This window comes from Ictalurus furcatus, chromosome 17, assembly GCF_023375685.1.
Source record: "Ictalurus furcatus strain D&B chromosome 17, Billie_1.0, whole genome shotgun sequence".
Classification (NCBI taxonomy): domain Eukaryota; kingdom Metazoa; phylum Chordata; class Actinopteri; order Siluriformes; family Ictaluridae; genus Ictalurus; species Ictalurus furcatus.
Window position 1 is genome coordinate 26,231,236 of NC_071271.1, and position 16,775 is coordinate 26,248,010.

Here is a 16,775-nt window from a genome sequence, read left to right on the forward strand (position 1 = left end):
CATCCATTACAGTAGAGTACAGTACAGTACATGGAAATTGTTCTCTTCGCATACCCCAGCTTGTTAAAAAGTTGGCGTCCGAGTGAAGGCTCAGCCATGATACAGCGCCCCCTGGAGAACTTTAAAATAGTGTTTATAAGCATGCTTAACATTTTATTAATTTAAATCATTAACAGATTAACATTTAACAATGCAATATTTAACACTCAGCGCCAGAGGGAAGCAGACAACACAGTGCAATGCAAGCAACAGGGAAATCAAAACAAATAAACAACAGTGGGATTACAGTAAAACACCCAACATAGCACAAACATCCCAATTCTTTTATTAAAATTTTTAGCTTTCTTGTTCTCTAGCGTGGATCAATCTTTCTTATATTGTTACTGAAAATAAGGGCTTAATATAAGGGAAGACTTTGCACCTATCAATAAAGTATTTTACTATTAGCATAACTGAATTACACAAAAAAATTACATCCTTGCTTTCTTTAACAAAGGTAGTGAAGCCAAACAAAACATTCTCAAAGTAAAGCTAAATGTCTCTGTCAAAAAATAAAATAAAATGAAAATAAAATTCACAATGAATCCTGAGACCAACCAGAAACCTGTAAATGGATGGCAGTCTCTGGGTGTGAGCCACAAAATGTACAGTTTATGTCAATATCCAGTTTAAATCTTGAGGAATGTAAATTTTAACCGGATAAAAAACATGCAAAAGCTTGAACGAGATTTCATTCACTTCACTTACTTTTTTTCAGCAGACAATCTGTACAGATGTGTTCCACTTGGTGACAACATGTGACAAAGAATCGAGGACCCTTTGGAATAAAGCTTGAATGTTCCTATTATTACTTTCTTGTTAACATATTTAGTGTTTCTACCTATATGGCACATTCACTATTGATCACTGTTTTCCAGACAACAACTGAGCAAGAGCGCCATATTGGGATGGTATACAGTGAAAAGTTTCATCACATCCATACGTCCATGTTGAATGTCCCGTTCCAGATTTACTCCCCCTTTCCATTTAAATGAGCTCCACTCTTGGGAAGGCTTTCCACTAGATTTTGGGGCATAGCTTTGGGGATGTGTGTTCATTCAGCTACGAGAGCATTAGTAAGGTTGAGGTCAGGGTTCTCTGCAGGTCACTCGAGACCGTCCACCTTCTTCCAACCTTCGCACACCACGTCTTCATGGAGCTCGCACTTTTTGTGCAGGTTTGGGTCTCTTAGTTCCAGTGAAGGGAAATTGTAATGCTACAGCATACAGAGACGTTCTATACAATATGTACATATATAATGTGTTTGCCCTATATCACATGCTGCGACTTATATAGGTTTGTTAGTATTTTCACATATCAGCATTCAGCAATAAATAAGTCAGATGATTAGAACTGTTTATTGCAAATTATTGCAAAATGAATATCAGTTCATTTTTTGGAACTTTTCCACAAATTCTTAAACGTTTCATGTTTAAAGAAAAAAAAACAACGCATCATTCACCCTATCTCTACCACGATCCGCATCACCGAGAATTGTTCAGAGTTTCACTGAATGTGTGTATACTTGTTCTCCGTCACTCTGTGTGTTCGCTTCTGTTACTCTCTGCTTTGCCCTCTGCAGGTACAATGTGTACACACCTCTTGCGAAGAAGATCAGAGCAATAAGGCAGAAATATGAGCCATAAATAATAAACTGCAAAACAAAAACAACACATTGAGAGAATGATTATTACAGTTATCACAGTTTATTCATTTCAACCTAAATACAGATCTGAGGAGGCTTCCTGGTCTATCCGGCATGTATGGTTGCATAAAGATTATATTAGTTAGCTGCTATCTGGACAGCTGCCTATAGGCTATAGAACACTACACTACACTACACTACACTACACTACACTACACTACACTATACTATACTATACTATACTATACTACACTACACTACACTATACTATACTCTACTACACTACACTATACTATACTATACTGCACTACACTATACTATACTACACTATACTATACTGCACTATACTATACTACACTACACTATACTACACTATACACTACTACACTACACTATACTATACTATACTGCACTACACTATACTATACTATACTACACTATACTACACTACACTATACTATACTATACTACACTATACTATACTACACTATACTATACTACACTGCACTATACTACACTACACTACACTATACTATACTACACTACACTATACTATACTATACTGCACTACACTATACTATACTATACTACACTATACTACACTATACTATACACTACTACACTACACTATACTATACTATACTGCACTACACTATACTATACTACACTATACTATACTATACTACACTATACTATAATGCACTATACTATACTACACTATACTACAGTGTTCTAAGACTACTCAAGTTCTTCTGGTATGTAGTAATTGGTAGGCATATATATAACAGGTATCTGTTAAGAACTATGAGAAGAACCCATGCTTTTAGTGAGCCAATTTCAGTCTTCAGATAAGTCTTCATGGTTCCCACATATGGGAGTGGCTCTCCTTCTCGGATGCTGAGGTCTACTGGCACAGTCAATGGAAGACGTGCTGGTTGTCCAGTTAGGTGAGTAGTCATGACTTATATATCTTATATGTAAGCCATATATCATGGCTTATACTGCTGTTTGCTGGCCCCACATCTGTCCACTTCTCGTTTGGCATCCACTACTACCCATCTAGTCTCTCTCTCTCTCTCTCTCTCTCTCTCTCTCTCCCGCCACCCTTTGGTCTGTAGCTGGAACCATCTACAAAGGTTGATGTCCTCCAGGGAGTAGTATGCTTGGGATGGTGTAGTTTTCTTCTCTTTCGGTCAGGTAAGACAGTTTCTGTGCTGGTGGTCAGGTAGGCTGGTTAGAAGACCAAGATGCCATCCAGGATATTTCAGGGTTGTCTGAAGGAGAGGGAGAGTTTTGTTTGTGGCTTCAAAATGAGGTCAGTTCCTGAGATGGTTCTTTTGAAATACATATGCAAATCCAAATCCACTAGACATTGGGCACATTTTGAGGTTACTTCTAGGACAAGGTTATGCACCCCATCACCTCTTTGTCAATTAGGGATCTGCAACACTGACCTGCCTTCTATCCATGGTTCCACAGGCTGATGCTACCTAGGCTGCTGCTTCCTGATCCACCCATAACGTGTACAGCTCAGAAACCTACTGCATAACTGTGGCCAACGTTCTTCCTGGGTTGATTCTGTCCTCTGCAAACCAACCAGTGAACCTTCTCCTTACTTCCCTCAGTTAGATAGAATCTTTAGCATTCAGCTCTTTAGTTTGTTTGTATTTGCCATATTTAATGTACCACACCTGTGTTATGGCATCCAGGCCGAGTCCCCTGCTGTCTACGACGATGGATGTGAGGATCGTCTGCAGAACGAGTGCAACGAAGGTGTTGACTCCAAAAACAAGTGCATAGCGCTCTACAGACAAACCGACAGCAATCTGGAACCTGAAACACACACACACACACACACACACACACACACACACAATTACTGGTATACTACACCAATAACTTCAGGAAATAAACCAGAGAACCCATTTAACAATTGAGAGCGTCAGATGTGGCTGTGTTCTAGCACATGGAATAATAATAAAAACTGACCATGGAGGATTTTACAACTAGTCGATTAAAGGTAGACCTGAGTGTGTTTACCTCGATTCCATTAATTTCTTTAAAAACTCCAATGAATTGCCTGCAGCCGAGCATTATTTTAATTTAAGTGCCATATTCTGCTCCTGAGGCTATACAGCTCCTGACTGAAGATATACAAAAATGTATTTGTTTATGATATGACTAAAAACAGCAATTGTGGTGTGTAGTTGTGGCACAAGTTTAACGTTCTACCCCTTCTTACATGGCAATGGTAATGAGCAGCATATAGAGACTCTTGAAGACAATGTAGCCGCCATAACAGACCCAGATGTTGGAAATGAAGGCCATGACATAGAGTGCTGCACTGCTGAGGGCAGAGAGAGAGCCGAGAGTCAGTTCACCCCAGCGAGACCAGTTAACACGGCTAAACCCAACACTGTATGCTGAAGCTGCACCTGAACACAACGGATGACATGTAAATTAACAATGGAAATTCTCAGAAAGAGCAGAAGTTAAAAGAATAGTCAGTCCAGAACTTTTTCTACTGCAACTTCACCAACTTCAGCTCTATGGCCATGTTACTGGCCCTGTACACGGGAGAACAGGATATTAATGCTCACCAAACAGATTGGAAACAGCCTCTACTCCTCCGTTGAATAGTGTGTTGTTCTTGCTTGGCTCTACGGTTTCCCACAGCGATTGAACATAGTTTACAGTCTGATTGTAGCCACAGGTCGCCACTGCCCACCACATGGACCAGATCAGCATTTCAGTGGAGGAGAAACAACATCGGAAATCCAACCAGAGCTGCAGCATAGTTTCACTACAACCTACAGGAGAAGGTTGGGTGATTATCTGGGTGATTAATGTGAACAGCTATGTTTAACAAGTGCCTTGACTCTGTACTTGTCTCACCTCTCTTCTCTACGTCTGCTCCAAACGTCTGTGAGTCCTGCTGCTTATCCTCCATAAACTCTACCCTGTGATTGTTAAAGTCTGTTTCAACTTTTCCTGTTTCTTCTGTATTTCCTTTCTCACTGCAGTCTTCTACCTGATTCAAATCTCCTCCTTTGTCAACTCTTTTACTCTGGTGGAAGAACATGCTGGTTCTGGGCATTGGAAGGAGGAGTGTGGCAATGAAGGAAATGGAAATGAGCACCAACGTGAACACCAGTATGTAGTAGTGAGACATTAATTCGAGAGATAGCAGGATTTGTCCAGTGACAGAACCGACGGTGTAGCCGAGGAGCTGAGCGGTGCGACAGAAGGACGTGGCTTTTAGGTAAAACTGCGAATCCACCACGCTGTAAATGTAAGAGAAATACGCCACTTCACACGCCGTCACCACGCTGTAGGTGAACTGCACTGCTTGCATCGCACCCATGCTGTGTAACCATAGCAACAGTGCTGTGGTTATGAAAAGGGAGCAGCACTGGACCACAATGAGGGGTTTGTAGCGCAGCCAGTCTGTGAGGAGGAACACAGGAAGTAGCATGGCCAGGTAAAAGTACGTCCACAATGGGAAAATTTGATTGGTCACCTGAGTGAGAGGAATTAAAGGAATTCAGGATTAACATACCAATGAAACAAACAAGACCTGCTTGTAATTTCCGATCTTCTCCTTCATGAAGGCTTAGAAATGTGAAACGTCCTCACTGGCATTTCTAAAGGTGTGTACTTTGTCCCCGATCCCTGTGTCACTACCCAACCCTGATCCTTATCAGTTCAGGACTTGCCCCTTGCCCCTGGTGTAGGTCCATGGCCCTGATCTTTGTCCATCATGTCCATCCCTGATTCGTTTCCTACTCTACCCTCTGTCCAGTCTAAGTGATCTGAAAGTGATATGAAAAAAATGTGATATAAGATCATTAAAATCTCAATTTATCTTTTTAAAATGAAATTTAGAAGGCAAAAATAACAAACTCTGAGAGTAAAAAGCCAGTTCCTCAAGCAGTGCTGCAGTTTAATGGAAATCAAAGTGCTTCCCCCAAATGTAAATTTAATTGTGAAATGAATAGTTTTACTCACTTTACAGTAAGTGACATACAGTGGGTGTGTCACTACGTCTGTGGATGGTCAAACTGTAGCTTGTTTTTTTCCCCTCATAATATTAAAATTTTCTTTGAAAGATTATTCAGCTTCATCTCTCCACTAAAAGTTGCAGTTTTACTGTCATTATTTCTATGAATTTAAAAATAAAATACCGTTAGGTTATATTAGTCGTGCCATTCTCATATTCATTATTGTGACCACACACAGTTTGTTTACAGTACAGAGTCTACCAGGTGGATAAGAATATGGAGTTAAATTAAACTTAGTAAATTAGTCAAATTAGCTCTTTGGTGATATAGCCCTTTTTGACATTTGAGCCTCTTGCCCCTGAGGAACTCTCGGCACGTCACTGCTTGTCCCCCATGGATCCTCATTGCAAACATCGCTCTGTTGTCCTGATCCTTCTCTCCTAAACGTTGTCCTGTGCGTTGTCCCCTGGCCCTTTCCTCTATATCAGTGTGTGGTTCTCATCCATGTCTGCGGTATTGATTCCTAGCCTGACCTTTTCCCCCATGTTTGCCTGTGGCCTTGACCTTGTCCCTAGTCCTGGTCTTGTCCTGACCATCAATGATCCTGTGGTTCCTGCCTTAATAGACTGAGTCTCTCTGGCCCTTCATATGAGAACCTTTCTCTGGAATGTCCAGTTCTCATGTTAAAAACGATCTATATTTTTAGAACTACACATTTACTCTATAATCTCTGTATTCCTTATATAAAAATGTTGGTATGTTTTCACTACCTTTATACGATTAAAACCGGTCTATATAGAATTTCTTATTTCTTTTAACCCCTGGGGGTTTTTTTCACGGTAATGCATTCCTATAACTTTCTCTTAACATATCTAAATTATCAGTTGCTTTAAACAAACAAAAATAACTGCACAAGGTGCTGAATAACTTAAATAAACAAAGGACCAGCCAGAATTATTAACAATGTTAGCAATTATGGACCTCATTTATCATTTGTCTTTTAGTAATGTTGTGTCTAAATGTTCGTGTAAGCCAAACCGTATATTTCTGCTGGATTTAGAAAAGTTTCAGAGAAGCTGATTTTCTTTGTATTCATGTGTGTATGTTGTTGAACGCCAATCACCCATACATTACTACACGGCTGATTTGCATCTGGTGACACCAACAAAACTCAAAAAAATCCAAAGCTCACAGAGCTAAAACGATAATTAATAAATATAATAATTATTAAATTTTCCATATTGCTTATCTTACGCAAGGTTGCAGGGAGCATGGAGCCTATCCCAGGGCATAGTACAGAGACAATCTGGAAATGCCAATCAGCCTACAACGCATGTCTTTGGACTGGGGGAGAAAACAAGAGTACCTGGAGGAAACCCCCAAAGCACAGAGAGAACATGCAAACTACATGTACACAGGGCAGCGGCGGGAATTGACCTCCCAAATATGAATGATTTACGAATAAATCTGTTTGTGTCCAGCTTGATAAATGCAGCCCAATGTTTACAATGTTGATCGTGATGTACCTGCTCGATGGTGAGGTTTTTATCAGGGCCGGTCATGTAGCTGGTGAGAAATGGTTCTATCGGTTTCACCGAGCTGAAAAATCCATAAAAACACAGCAGCATAGTGGGATAACGCCAACCCGCCCTCCATCTCCTAAAAACATCCATAGTACACAATTCCTCAGTGTTCTGTTATTCAAGCAGCAGTTGCTACGTGTCTTCATCACTGTGCGTGTGAGGGTGTGTGTATATGTGTGTCTTTGAGCATGCATACTTCTACAATCTGTCAATGAGCAACTGGTTCAAAGGTCTGCAGAGATTACACATGCACACTCACACAATCTTCAGCCCTCTTTATATAAGCTAAAGCAGTGGTTCACGAACTGAGGGGCCGCGAGATGGTGCCAGGGGGCCGCATAGACATTCTAGAACATTATTATTTTAAAAATTAATTTTACCTGTACGTAAATCCGGATTATAAAAATTATTAATAAATTAAATCAATTATACACAGCACACTAAGGCACAGACCAAACAGAGACAGCCATTAATATACTAGTGTACTACTAGCCACACACTGATAAAAACCTAATCTAAGTTTTTAAATAGAGGACATAGTATTAATGTGATTACATAACTAATCCTGAATCAGAAGTGCATCAGTGTTTAACCTTAAAGTGAAGTAGTTTAGAAACACTCACTGGACCCCCGTTTTGGGCGGAACAACCCTCTGAGGACACAAATTTTGGATGGTACAACCCTGAATAACACTGAGCTCTCTGAGAACCTTAAGCTTCACACAAAGAACCCTGATTATGTTGGGAGTTAGGAGAGTCTTCTGCTAGCATGGAAGAACCTTCACATTGAGTAAAAGAACCCGTAGTTTGGCCAGAGAGGTCCCTCCTTTTGAGCAAATGGAAGTAAAGAAAAACCCTCAATTTGCTATAAATAAAACAACGATCACATTGAATATATATATATATATATATATATATATATATATATATATATATATATATATATATATATATATATATTATATATATATATATATATATTATATATATAAATTAGATGGCAGCTAATCAACAGAAAAATTAAACCCATCATTTTAATGTATACATTTAAATAAAAAATACATTTTTGTCTGAAGTTTAAATCAGTATTGTGAAAAGGTGCATAAGCCGAACATAAAATTGTAACATTAACCACAAACACTTAACATTTTAATTACTTCTAATGTTAAAAGTGCCGTGGTTTTAAAATGGATAGTGAAGACATTATTAATTTCCCTCAATATTTACATCCACAGTATTTTTATTTTAGTCTTGATAGTGAAGGTCTGCTTGTAGCTTAGGTTACTTTTATTTTGACAGAGTTTTGTTTCCTTGTAGGGTGTCAGTTTGAAGTTACAATCACAAAGATGAAGCCGGACAAAAATACAAAATAAAAGTTGCCCTGAACCACAAACTACGCTCAAACCATCTGTATATATGTGTGTGTGTGTGTGTGTATATGTATATATAAAACTAAGGCTTGCATGTGTTAGCATTACATTACTCTCACAGACAATTAACGTGACAAGTAACTGGACAAATATCTATTTCATACACCTCTCAAAATGACCGCCATTAACATGAACGCAGTGATTTAAGCAGTTAATGGTGAGACACGGCTGGAACACTATTAATGACTAGTTGCGTAGGAGGAGACTCCAGACACAATTAGGAGGAAAGACACAATAAAAGGCCACTGTTGCTGACTTTCTCAATATTGCTGTGTGCAGTTTGGGAACAATGGCAAATACAAGGGTAAGTTTAGCACTTGTGGGGCTTTTTCTGGTCTTCAACTATGTGAGCAGTACACCTGCATCTCCACAAGCTGTGAAAATGCCACCTCAAGCTCCTCAGCTTTCTGGGAAGCCCACTTTGCAGCCACAGATGCCTGGTCAGGTTGCAAAATGCCAAGTGCAAGACTATGAAAGGGTTCCTTGTGGAGAACCTGGCATCAATGGTGATCAGTGCACCACTATAAACTGCTGTTTTGATGGCCAACAGTGCTATTATGGGAAAATGGGTAAGACTGGAGTTCTATCTGACTTTTGATTAGTGGTAAAAATGACTAACTGACTCCTTTCTCTTCTTTGGTATTGCCAGTGACTGTCCAGTGTACCCTTGATGGCCAGTTTGTGCTGGTGGTGGCCAGAGATGCAACAGTTCCCAGGATAAGCCTGGAGTCCATCAGCATGTTGGGAGGAAACACTGGACCCTGTAGTCCTGTTGACTCGAATACAGCCTTTGCTATATACCAGTTTCCTGTAACTGCTTGTGGGACGACCATGATGGTTTGTGTTTAATTGTTCCCAAATAGATGGTGCTCAGTCTTAAGATGTATAGGTGTGAGCTCCGCTATTCCACTCCATCCAGGTACAAGGTGGCTATGTGGTCTATGAAAACAGGATGCTCTCTTCCTATGAAGTTGGGGTTGGACCCCGAGGAGCAATCACCAGAGACACTCACTATGAGTAAGTTAAATAAAACTTCTGGGGGTGGATTCTTCAAGGCTTTTACTAATCTACTGTTTCCTTTGTAGGCTTTACTTCCAGTGTAAATATTCAGGTGTTAGCTTAGCCACTCTGGCTATTGACCCTTCAGCCAATGCTGATCCTCCATCCATTGTTGCTTCTGGACCACTCCAAGTAGAACTAAGACTAGGAAATGGTCACTGTGTTGCAAAGGGGTGTGCGGAAGGTGAGAAACTTCTGTCTGGATATTAGCATGCAGTCTCACCTGTCAATGGTTTGAACAGGATTTGATTTCCCCTCTTCCACCCAACAGATGAAGTAGCCTATACCTCATACTACAGTGCTGCTGACTACCCTGTGACTAAGGTTCTGAGGGAACCAGTGTATGTTGAAGTGCACATTGTGAGAAGAACTGATCCAAATCTTGTCCTGGTTTTGGGAGGCTGCTGGGCGACTGCTTCCCCTAATCCCTACAGCCTTCCCCAGTGGGACCTTCTGGTGAATGGGTAAGCTCTTCACAGGTCTTCTGCTCGTGTAAACCAGTGACTGTATTGAACAGGAAGTGATGACCTTGTGTAATCTAAAGGTGTCCCTATAAGGATGACCGCTATTTGACCAAGCTGATGCCGGTTAATGGCGTGTCTGGACTTGCATACCCTACCCATTACAGACGCTTTGTCCTGAAGATGTTCACATTCGTGGATCCAGACTCTATGGCTCCAATGCATGAGACGGTAAAAGCTTGTTCTCTTCATGCTCTTGCACATGCTTCTGTACATGAAATGGGTTTGACTGCTTAATTTCTTTCCTCAGCTCTACATCCACTGCAGTACCGCTGTATGCCTTCCAACTGCACAAGACTCTTGTGAACCCACATGTGCCAGAAGAAGTAGGTAGACCACCTTAACACTGCTTGCTTTTTCATTTGACTGGCTTATGGATTTGCTTTTTCTTTTTTCCTTCATTAGAGAGAGATGCTGCTGCAGAAGGCTCTCCTCACACCTCAGGAATCGTGTCTAGTGGAGGAGTGATCTTTACCCAAAGCTCTTCACCTCAGTTTGTTTAAATCTATGGAGAATAAAGCTTTTCTTTCAATCTGGCTGCTTGATTCAAATATCTTGTGCACAAACTGGATATGATGGACTCGTATGATGGGCTCAGAGTTGTGATCACTGGAGTAATGTTTACTCTAGTGATCTTTGTGTAATTTCAGTATATGTTGGTTTATACATGGTACTTACTCAGCATGAATTGCAGATGATGGGTGGGGTCTTGAGTGGTGTGAATTGGATTTGGTGACCTTTCTGCTAGTGTAACTGGCCGTAGTCTGCATTGTCTCTTGTGTCCAGAAAGAAACGGGCAGACTGCAACGGGGTCAACTTCACATTCTCTCTCAAACAAATACAAAGAAAGGGTAAAACAAAAATAATTGCACAGGTATGACACTGTACATACAAATTAAAATGTGTAAGTATATGAATGATTTATCTAAAGATGAAATTAGATTGATCAGAGCTAAATGAAATCCTACCTCTCCCATTAAACCATAACAAGAAATGGAAGAGGAGGAGCCAAAACTGGAAATTACACAAACCAATGACATCACAACAGCCAAAAGGGGAAAGCAGTCACACCAGGTATGTATCTCATTTTTGTGTAATTCTACACAGCAAATTTACAGAATATTTTCCATACCTGTTACACTATTATGCTGTTTTTCTGCATCAGTTGTTTCAGCTCCAGGTTTATCGGCTCTGATGCTAACCCTTTAAGCTAAGAATCTTCTCTGTTGTCAAAAAGCCCTGGTGTGTTGCATAGGACAGTTATATAAATTTGGCATGAGTTTGTGGATAGCACAAGCTTTCCAAGTGTAGGTCTGACTTTGTTAGGCAACTAGCAAATTGAAAGTGACTTGAGTTGAAACGGACAGGCTTGGATATGCCATAACTGATGTGACGTTGATTAAAATTAGAGTGTAGTTTGTCTAAAATTCTCCGCAAATGGAAAGCACAGGGAACTTGCCTTCCAGCTCCATGTAGTAAAATATAGCCAAAATGTGAGCAGGAAGGGTGGATTTTTCTTTAGGTCCGTGATCCAAGGGGCTTGTTTCTGTTTAATTGTGCCCAAATCATGTTGATTGACATAGAACACAACTTTTCTTTTTGCAGGTCTGTCACTAAAGGATCTTTCACTTATGTGATGTGACCTAGAGAAAACACAATATATCGCAAAGTCTGTTCTAGAATGTGACCAAGATTTTATGGCCATCTTGTACAGTGTGACGTAATGCTCTTAAAAGACCACTGAACTTGGTCTAAAACTGCCTCTTGCTGATTGAAAGAGAAAAGGCATTGTCTCAGTCTGGAGTTAAGTGTTTGGTGTTCGTTGAAGTCATTGTATGAAATGTCTCTGTTCTCAAATTTAGTAATCTTCAGTAAGGACATGAAGAAACAATCAATTCTGATAAAACAGTGAAAACTCTCAATTTAAAATTACTCTACAGCTTCAGTCACGACACATTCCTAAAATATTTATTCAATAAAAGTGTAGCATTGTGTTTCTGTACTGAAAAATTAGATTCATAGCTAATTAAGTCTATATTTTATACTTCAGTCAGTCTAATGAGCTAATAAAACAGACTACTAAAAACAAGGTGCTATTTCTAACTGTATTTTCACTCTACACACAGAAACAAAGGGTTAAACACTTCATGAAAATAGTATAAAAAAAAAAAGTTTACTCAAGATATCTCAAGGAGAGATCTTTTTCTCTTAATGTAGGGAAGTGTTTCTCGTCCTGTGGTGTTCCCTACGGTTCCATTGTGGGTCCTCTTCTCTTTTCTCTATGCTTCCTCTAGGTCATATTATTGAGACACCACATATCATTTCTATACCGATGACACTCAGCTTTATCTGATTGTGAAAAATAAGACCTCCTCTGTGTCTAGTTTGTTTGACTGTCTGCATGACATTAAGTGCGGGCTGGATGTGAACTTTTTACAGCTAAACAATGACAAAACCGAAATAATCGTCTTTGGTCCATCAGCTCTGTCCTCTGACATTGTCAGTCAGCTTGGTCCCCTCTCGTCTAATGTGTGCAACTGTGAAAAACCTTGGTGTCATTTTTACTCCACACTATGCTTTGATAAGCAGATTAGTGCTGTGGTAAAAAGTAGTTTCTTTCAGTTAAGATCTCTCCAAGAAGGACCTCAAAACTGTTATTCATGCCTTTATAACATTTAGGTTGGAATATTGTCTACTATTGTAATTTGCTCTACCTGTGTTTGCCCAGAACAACTATTGATAGTTTGCAGTTGGTATAACTGGCAGTAAAAAAAACAAGCACATTACACCTGTGCTCACTGGTTACCAGTCATGTTCCACATTTATTTTAAAATTTTGCTTTTAAAGCTTTGTATGGACTTGGGATCATACGATACCTAAAGGAAAGAAAAATAAAAACCCAACCATTCTTTCATTTACTTACATTTACTGTATGTGTAGTTTGACAGCAAATGCCCTGGCCGTTGCATTTGTGTAGAATTATATACAAAACTCCACTATACTCAGATTTTAATCAGTTTCACACTGCTGCAAAGTTGACATTTGGAATATCCAAGCCTATCAATTTCAACTCAAAATTAATTTTCAGTGGGTTATTTGTCTAAGAATATTCAGGTTAAAACTTGCTGGAAAGCCTGTTCTAACCACAAATTCATGCAAAATTTACATAATGATCCTATGCAACACCCAGGGGCCTTTTGACAGCAGAGAAGAACCCAAGCTTAAAGGGCTCTTCTCTGAGTCCATCAATCTGAATTTAAGACAATCTGTGCTGAAAGACAGCATGCTAGCAAAAAGGCTACATCCAATTCACAGCACTTGAGCAAGACCCCAACAATCATCTGCTCTGAGCAATTGCAAGTCATGCTGGATTAAAGCAATGAAAGTAAGCACCATGTTTAAACTGACACATACTGAGATTACATGAAGATCACTAGAGTAAATGTTACTCCAGTGATCACAACTCTGAACCCATCATAGATGGATGTGCTACACTCAGCGTGTGCACAAGACAGTCAAATCAAACAGCCAGATTGAAAATAAATGCTTTATTCGCCATAGCTTTAAACAAACTGAGGTGAGGAGCTATGGGTAAAGATCACTCCTCCACTAGACACTATTCCTGAGGTGTGAGGAGAGCCTTCTGCAGCATCTCTTCCTAATGAGGGAAAATGAAAGAAAATCCATAAACCAGTCAAATGAAGAAGCAAACAGGATTAAGGTGGTCTACCTACTTCTTCTGGCACATGTTGGTTCACAGGAGTCTTGTGCAGCTGGAAGACATACAGCTGTACTGCAGTGGATGTAGAGCTGAGAAAAGACACATTAAGCAGTAGAACCCATTTCATGTACAGAAGCATGTGCAAGAGCATAAAGAGAACTCAAGCCTTTACCGTCTCATGCATTGGAGCCATAGAGTCTGGATCCACGAATGTGAACATCTTCAGGACAAAGCGTCTGTAATGGGTAGGGTATGCAAGTCCAGACATCCCATTAACTGGGATCAGTTTGGTCAAATAGCGGTCATCCTTGTATGGACACCTTTGAAGTAGACAAGGTCATCACTTCCTGTTCAGTACAGTCACTGGACTACACGAGCAGAAGATCTGAAGAGCTTACCCGTTCACCAGAAGGTCCCACTGGGGAAGGCTGTAGGGGTTAGGGGAAGCAGTCGCCCAGCAGCCTCCCAAAACCAGGACAATATTCGGATCAGTTCTTCCCACAATGTGCACTTCAACATACACTGGTTCCCTCAGAACCTTAGTCACAGGGTAGTCAGCAGCACTGTATTACGAGGTATAGGCTACTTCATCTGTTGGGTGGCAGAGGGGGAAATCAAATCCTGTTCAAACCATTGACAAGTGAGACTGCATGCTAATATCCAGACAGAAGTTTCTCACCTTCGACACACCCCTTTGCAACACAGTGACCATTTCCTAGTCTTAGTTCTACTTGGAGTGGTCCAGAAGCAACAATGGAAGGAGGATCAGCATTGGCTAAAGGGTCAATAGCCAGAGTGGCTAAGCTAACACCTGAATATTTACACTGGAAATAAAGCCTACAAAGGAAACAATAGATCAGTAAAAGCCTTAAAGAAACCCCTGCCATGAGTTTTAGTTATCTTACTCATAGTGAGTGTCTCTGGTGATTGCCCCTCGGGGTCCAACTCCAACTTCATAGGAAGAGAGCATCCTGTTTTCATAGACCACATAACCACCTTGTACCTGGACAGAGTGGAATAGGGGAGAGCACACTTTAAAACATAAACAAAATTGACCATCTTTGAGTTTTGTTTCCTTGTAGGGTATCAGTGTGACGCTACAATCACAAAGATGAAGCCAGACAAAAATACAAAATAAAAGTTTCACTGAACCACAAACTTCACTCAAACATTAATCTAATATATTTTATTTATATATATATATATATATATATATATATATATATATATATATATATATATATATAGTAAACATCAAAGTGCCTTTTCATGTTGGTCAGAAAATGTAATATCATGATTATAAGTATATTTTATTATATTATTAATAGCAATGATAATATTTAATCTATGTGACTATTAGTAAACATTTACTAATGCCTCCATTTAGCAACTTTAGAATGTGTTATGGTTTCAGTGTGATGGTTATTTTATTTGTATGGTTTATTTATAGATTTCTACACAAGTAAACTGAGGGTTTTCCTTACTTCCATTTGCCCAAATGGAAGGACCTCTCTGGCCAAACTACTGGTTCTTTTACTCAGTGTGAATTTTCTTCCATGCTAGCAGAAGAGTCTCCTAACTCCCAACTTCCAGAATAATCAGGGTTTTTTGTGTAAAGCTGAGGGTCCTTCTGCACAAACCAAGGGTTTTTACATCCATGCTAAAGGTCTATCTGCCAAACTGTGGGACCTTCTGAGCAAACTGGGCGTTCTTCTGCCCACAATGAGGGTTCTTTCACCCACTCTGAAGGTGCCTAAACCATAGCTAAGGACAGTCTCAGTATAAATCAGAGTTCTTTCTGTGAAGCTTTTTCATCACAGATTCTTTCACCCAAACTCAGGGTTGTACCATCCAAATTGTGTGTCCTTAGAGGGTTCTTCTGCCCAAAACGGGGGTCCAGTGAGCATTTCTAAACTACTTCACTTTAAGGTTAAACACTAATGTACTTTTGATTAAGGATTAGTTATGTAATCACATTAATTTATATATTCTGTAGTTTTTTTTCTCAATTATTAAACTGTGCTTTAGCTTATCTGAGGAGCTTATCTGTAAATCATTATTTAAAAAAATGTTTACGAGAATATCATTTATTACTATAGTGTTGTCATATTAACCACTGTAATTCACTTTACAGTTAAACAATAATGTTACTAAATTATTAAAAATATTTAAAACATGTCTTTTAGTGAAACTCAACAATAATTTTTCAAAACTATAGTTTACTTGCGTGACCCCGGTTCTCTGCTAGCATTAAGTGAGGTGTCTCACTATGGGATACGCCCCTTCTGCATATTCCTCAGAATCGTATCGTATCGTAACCGTATCGGCTGGCAGGCATGACGCTTGTTCCTGAGAGTGGCTCCCTTTTCCAGTATAAGAGGAGCGGCACAACGTCATTCCAGTATTCAAAACAAGCACACCTCTTCCTCGCTTCACATAGCAAGGAGGGTGATCTGGTGAGACACCTCACTTAATGATATCAGAGAACCGGGGTTACACAAGTAACCTATAGTTCTCCTTCAAGCATAAGTTTCAGTGTCTCACTGTGCGATATTCTAACTCCTGTATTGCCAGATAGCCTGTTTCAAACCCCTCTGCCAACCAGAAATTGCATTATTTAGGGTTGGACAAGTCCTCGCAGACTCAGGATCCTACGCTCAGTACAGCATGCGCTAACGTCTGTGCTGCAATGTCTAATTTATAAAACTCACACGCTTTGCTGAGGCCCGCACTAACAGCAGTGCTGTCTTAATCGACAGTATTTTAAAATCAACTTT

General features: G+C 39.7%; 2 protein-coding genes across 2 annotated transcripts; one reads left to right on the forward strand and one right to left on the reverse strand.

Moving 5' to 3' along the window:
- Positions 1–1,383: 1,383 nt before the first annotated feature.
- On the reverse strand, positions 1,384–8,083 carry slc19a3a (solute carrier family 19 member 3a). Its single transcript, XM_053647449.1, has 6 exons — positions 7,212–8,083; positions 4,580–5,204; positions 4,285–4,494; positions 3,927–4,119; positions 3,376–3,517; positions 1,384–1,693 (listed from the first exon to the last, which is right to left on the reverse strand). Exons 1-6 carry the CDS (start codon positions 7,356–7,358, stop codon positions 1,538–1,540), a joined length of 1,473 nt encoding a protein of 490 aa, XP_053503424.1. The 5' UTR covers positions 7,359–8,083; the 3' UTR covers positions 1,384–1,537.
- Positions 8,084–8,886: 803 nt separating this feature from the next.
- LOC128621583 (zona pellucida sperm-binding protein 4-like) lies at positions 8,887–10,809 on the forward strand. Its single transcript, XM_053647458.1, has 8 exons — positions 8,887–9,266; positions 9,347–9,534; positions 9,617–9,714; positions 9,783–9,940; positions 10,028–10,220; positions 10,301–10,448; positions 10,528–10,603; positions 10,683–10,809. Exons 1-8 carry the CDS (start codon positions 8,987–8,989, stop codon positions 10,778–10,780), a joined length of 1,239 nt encoding a protein of 412 aa, XP_053503433.1. The 5' UTR covers positions 8,887–8,986; the 3' UTR covers positions 10,781–10,809.
- The last annotated feature ends 5,966 nt before the right edge of the window (positions 10,810–16,775 follow it).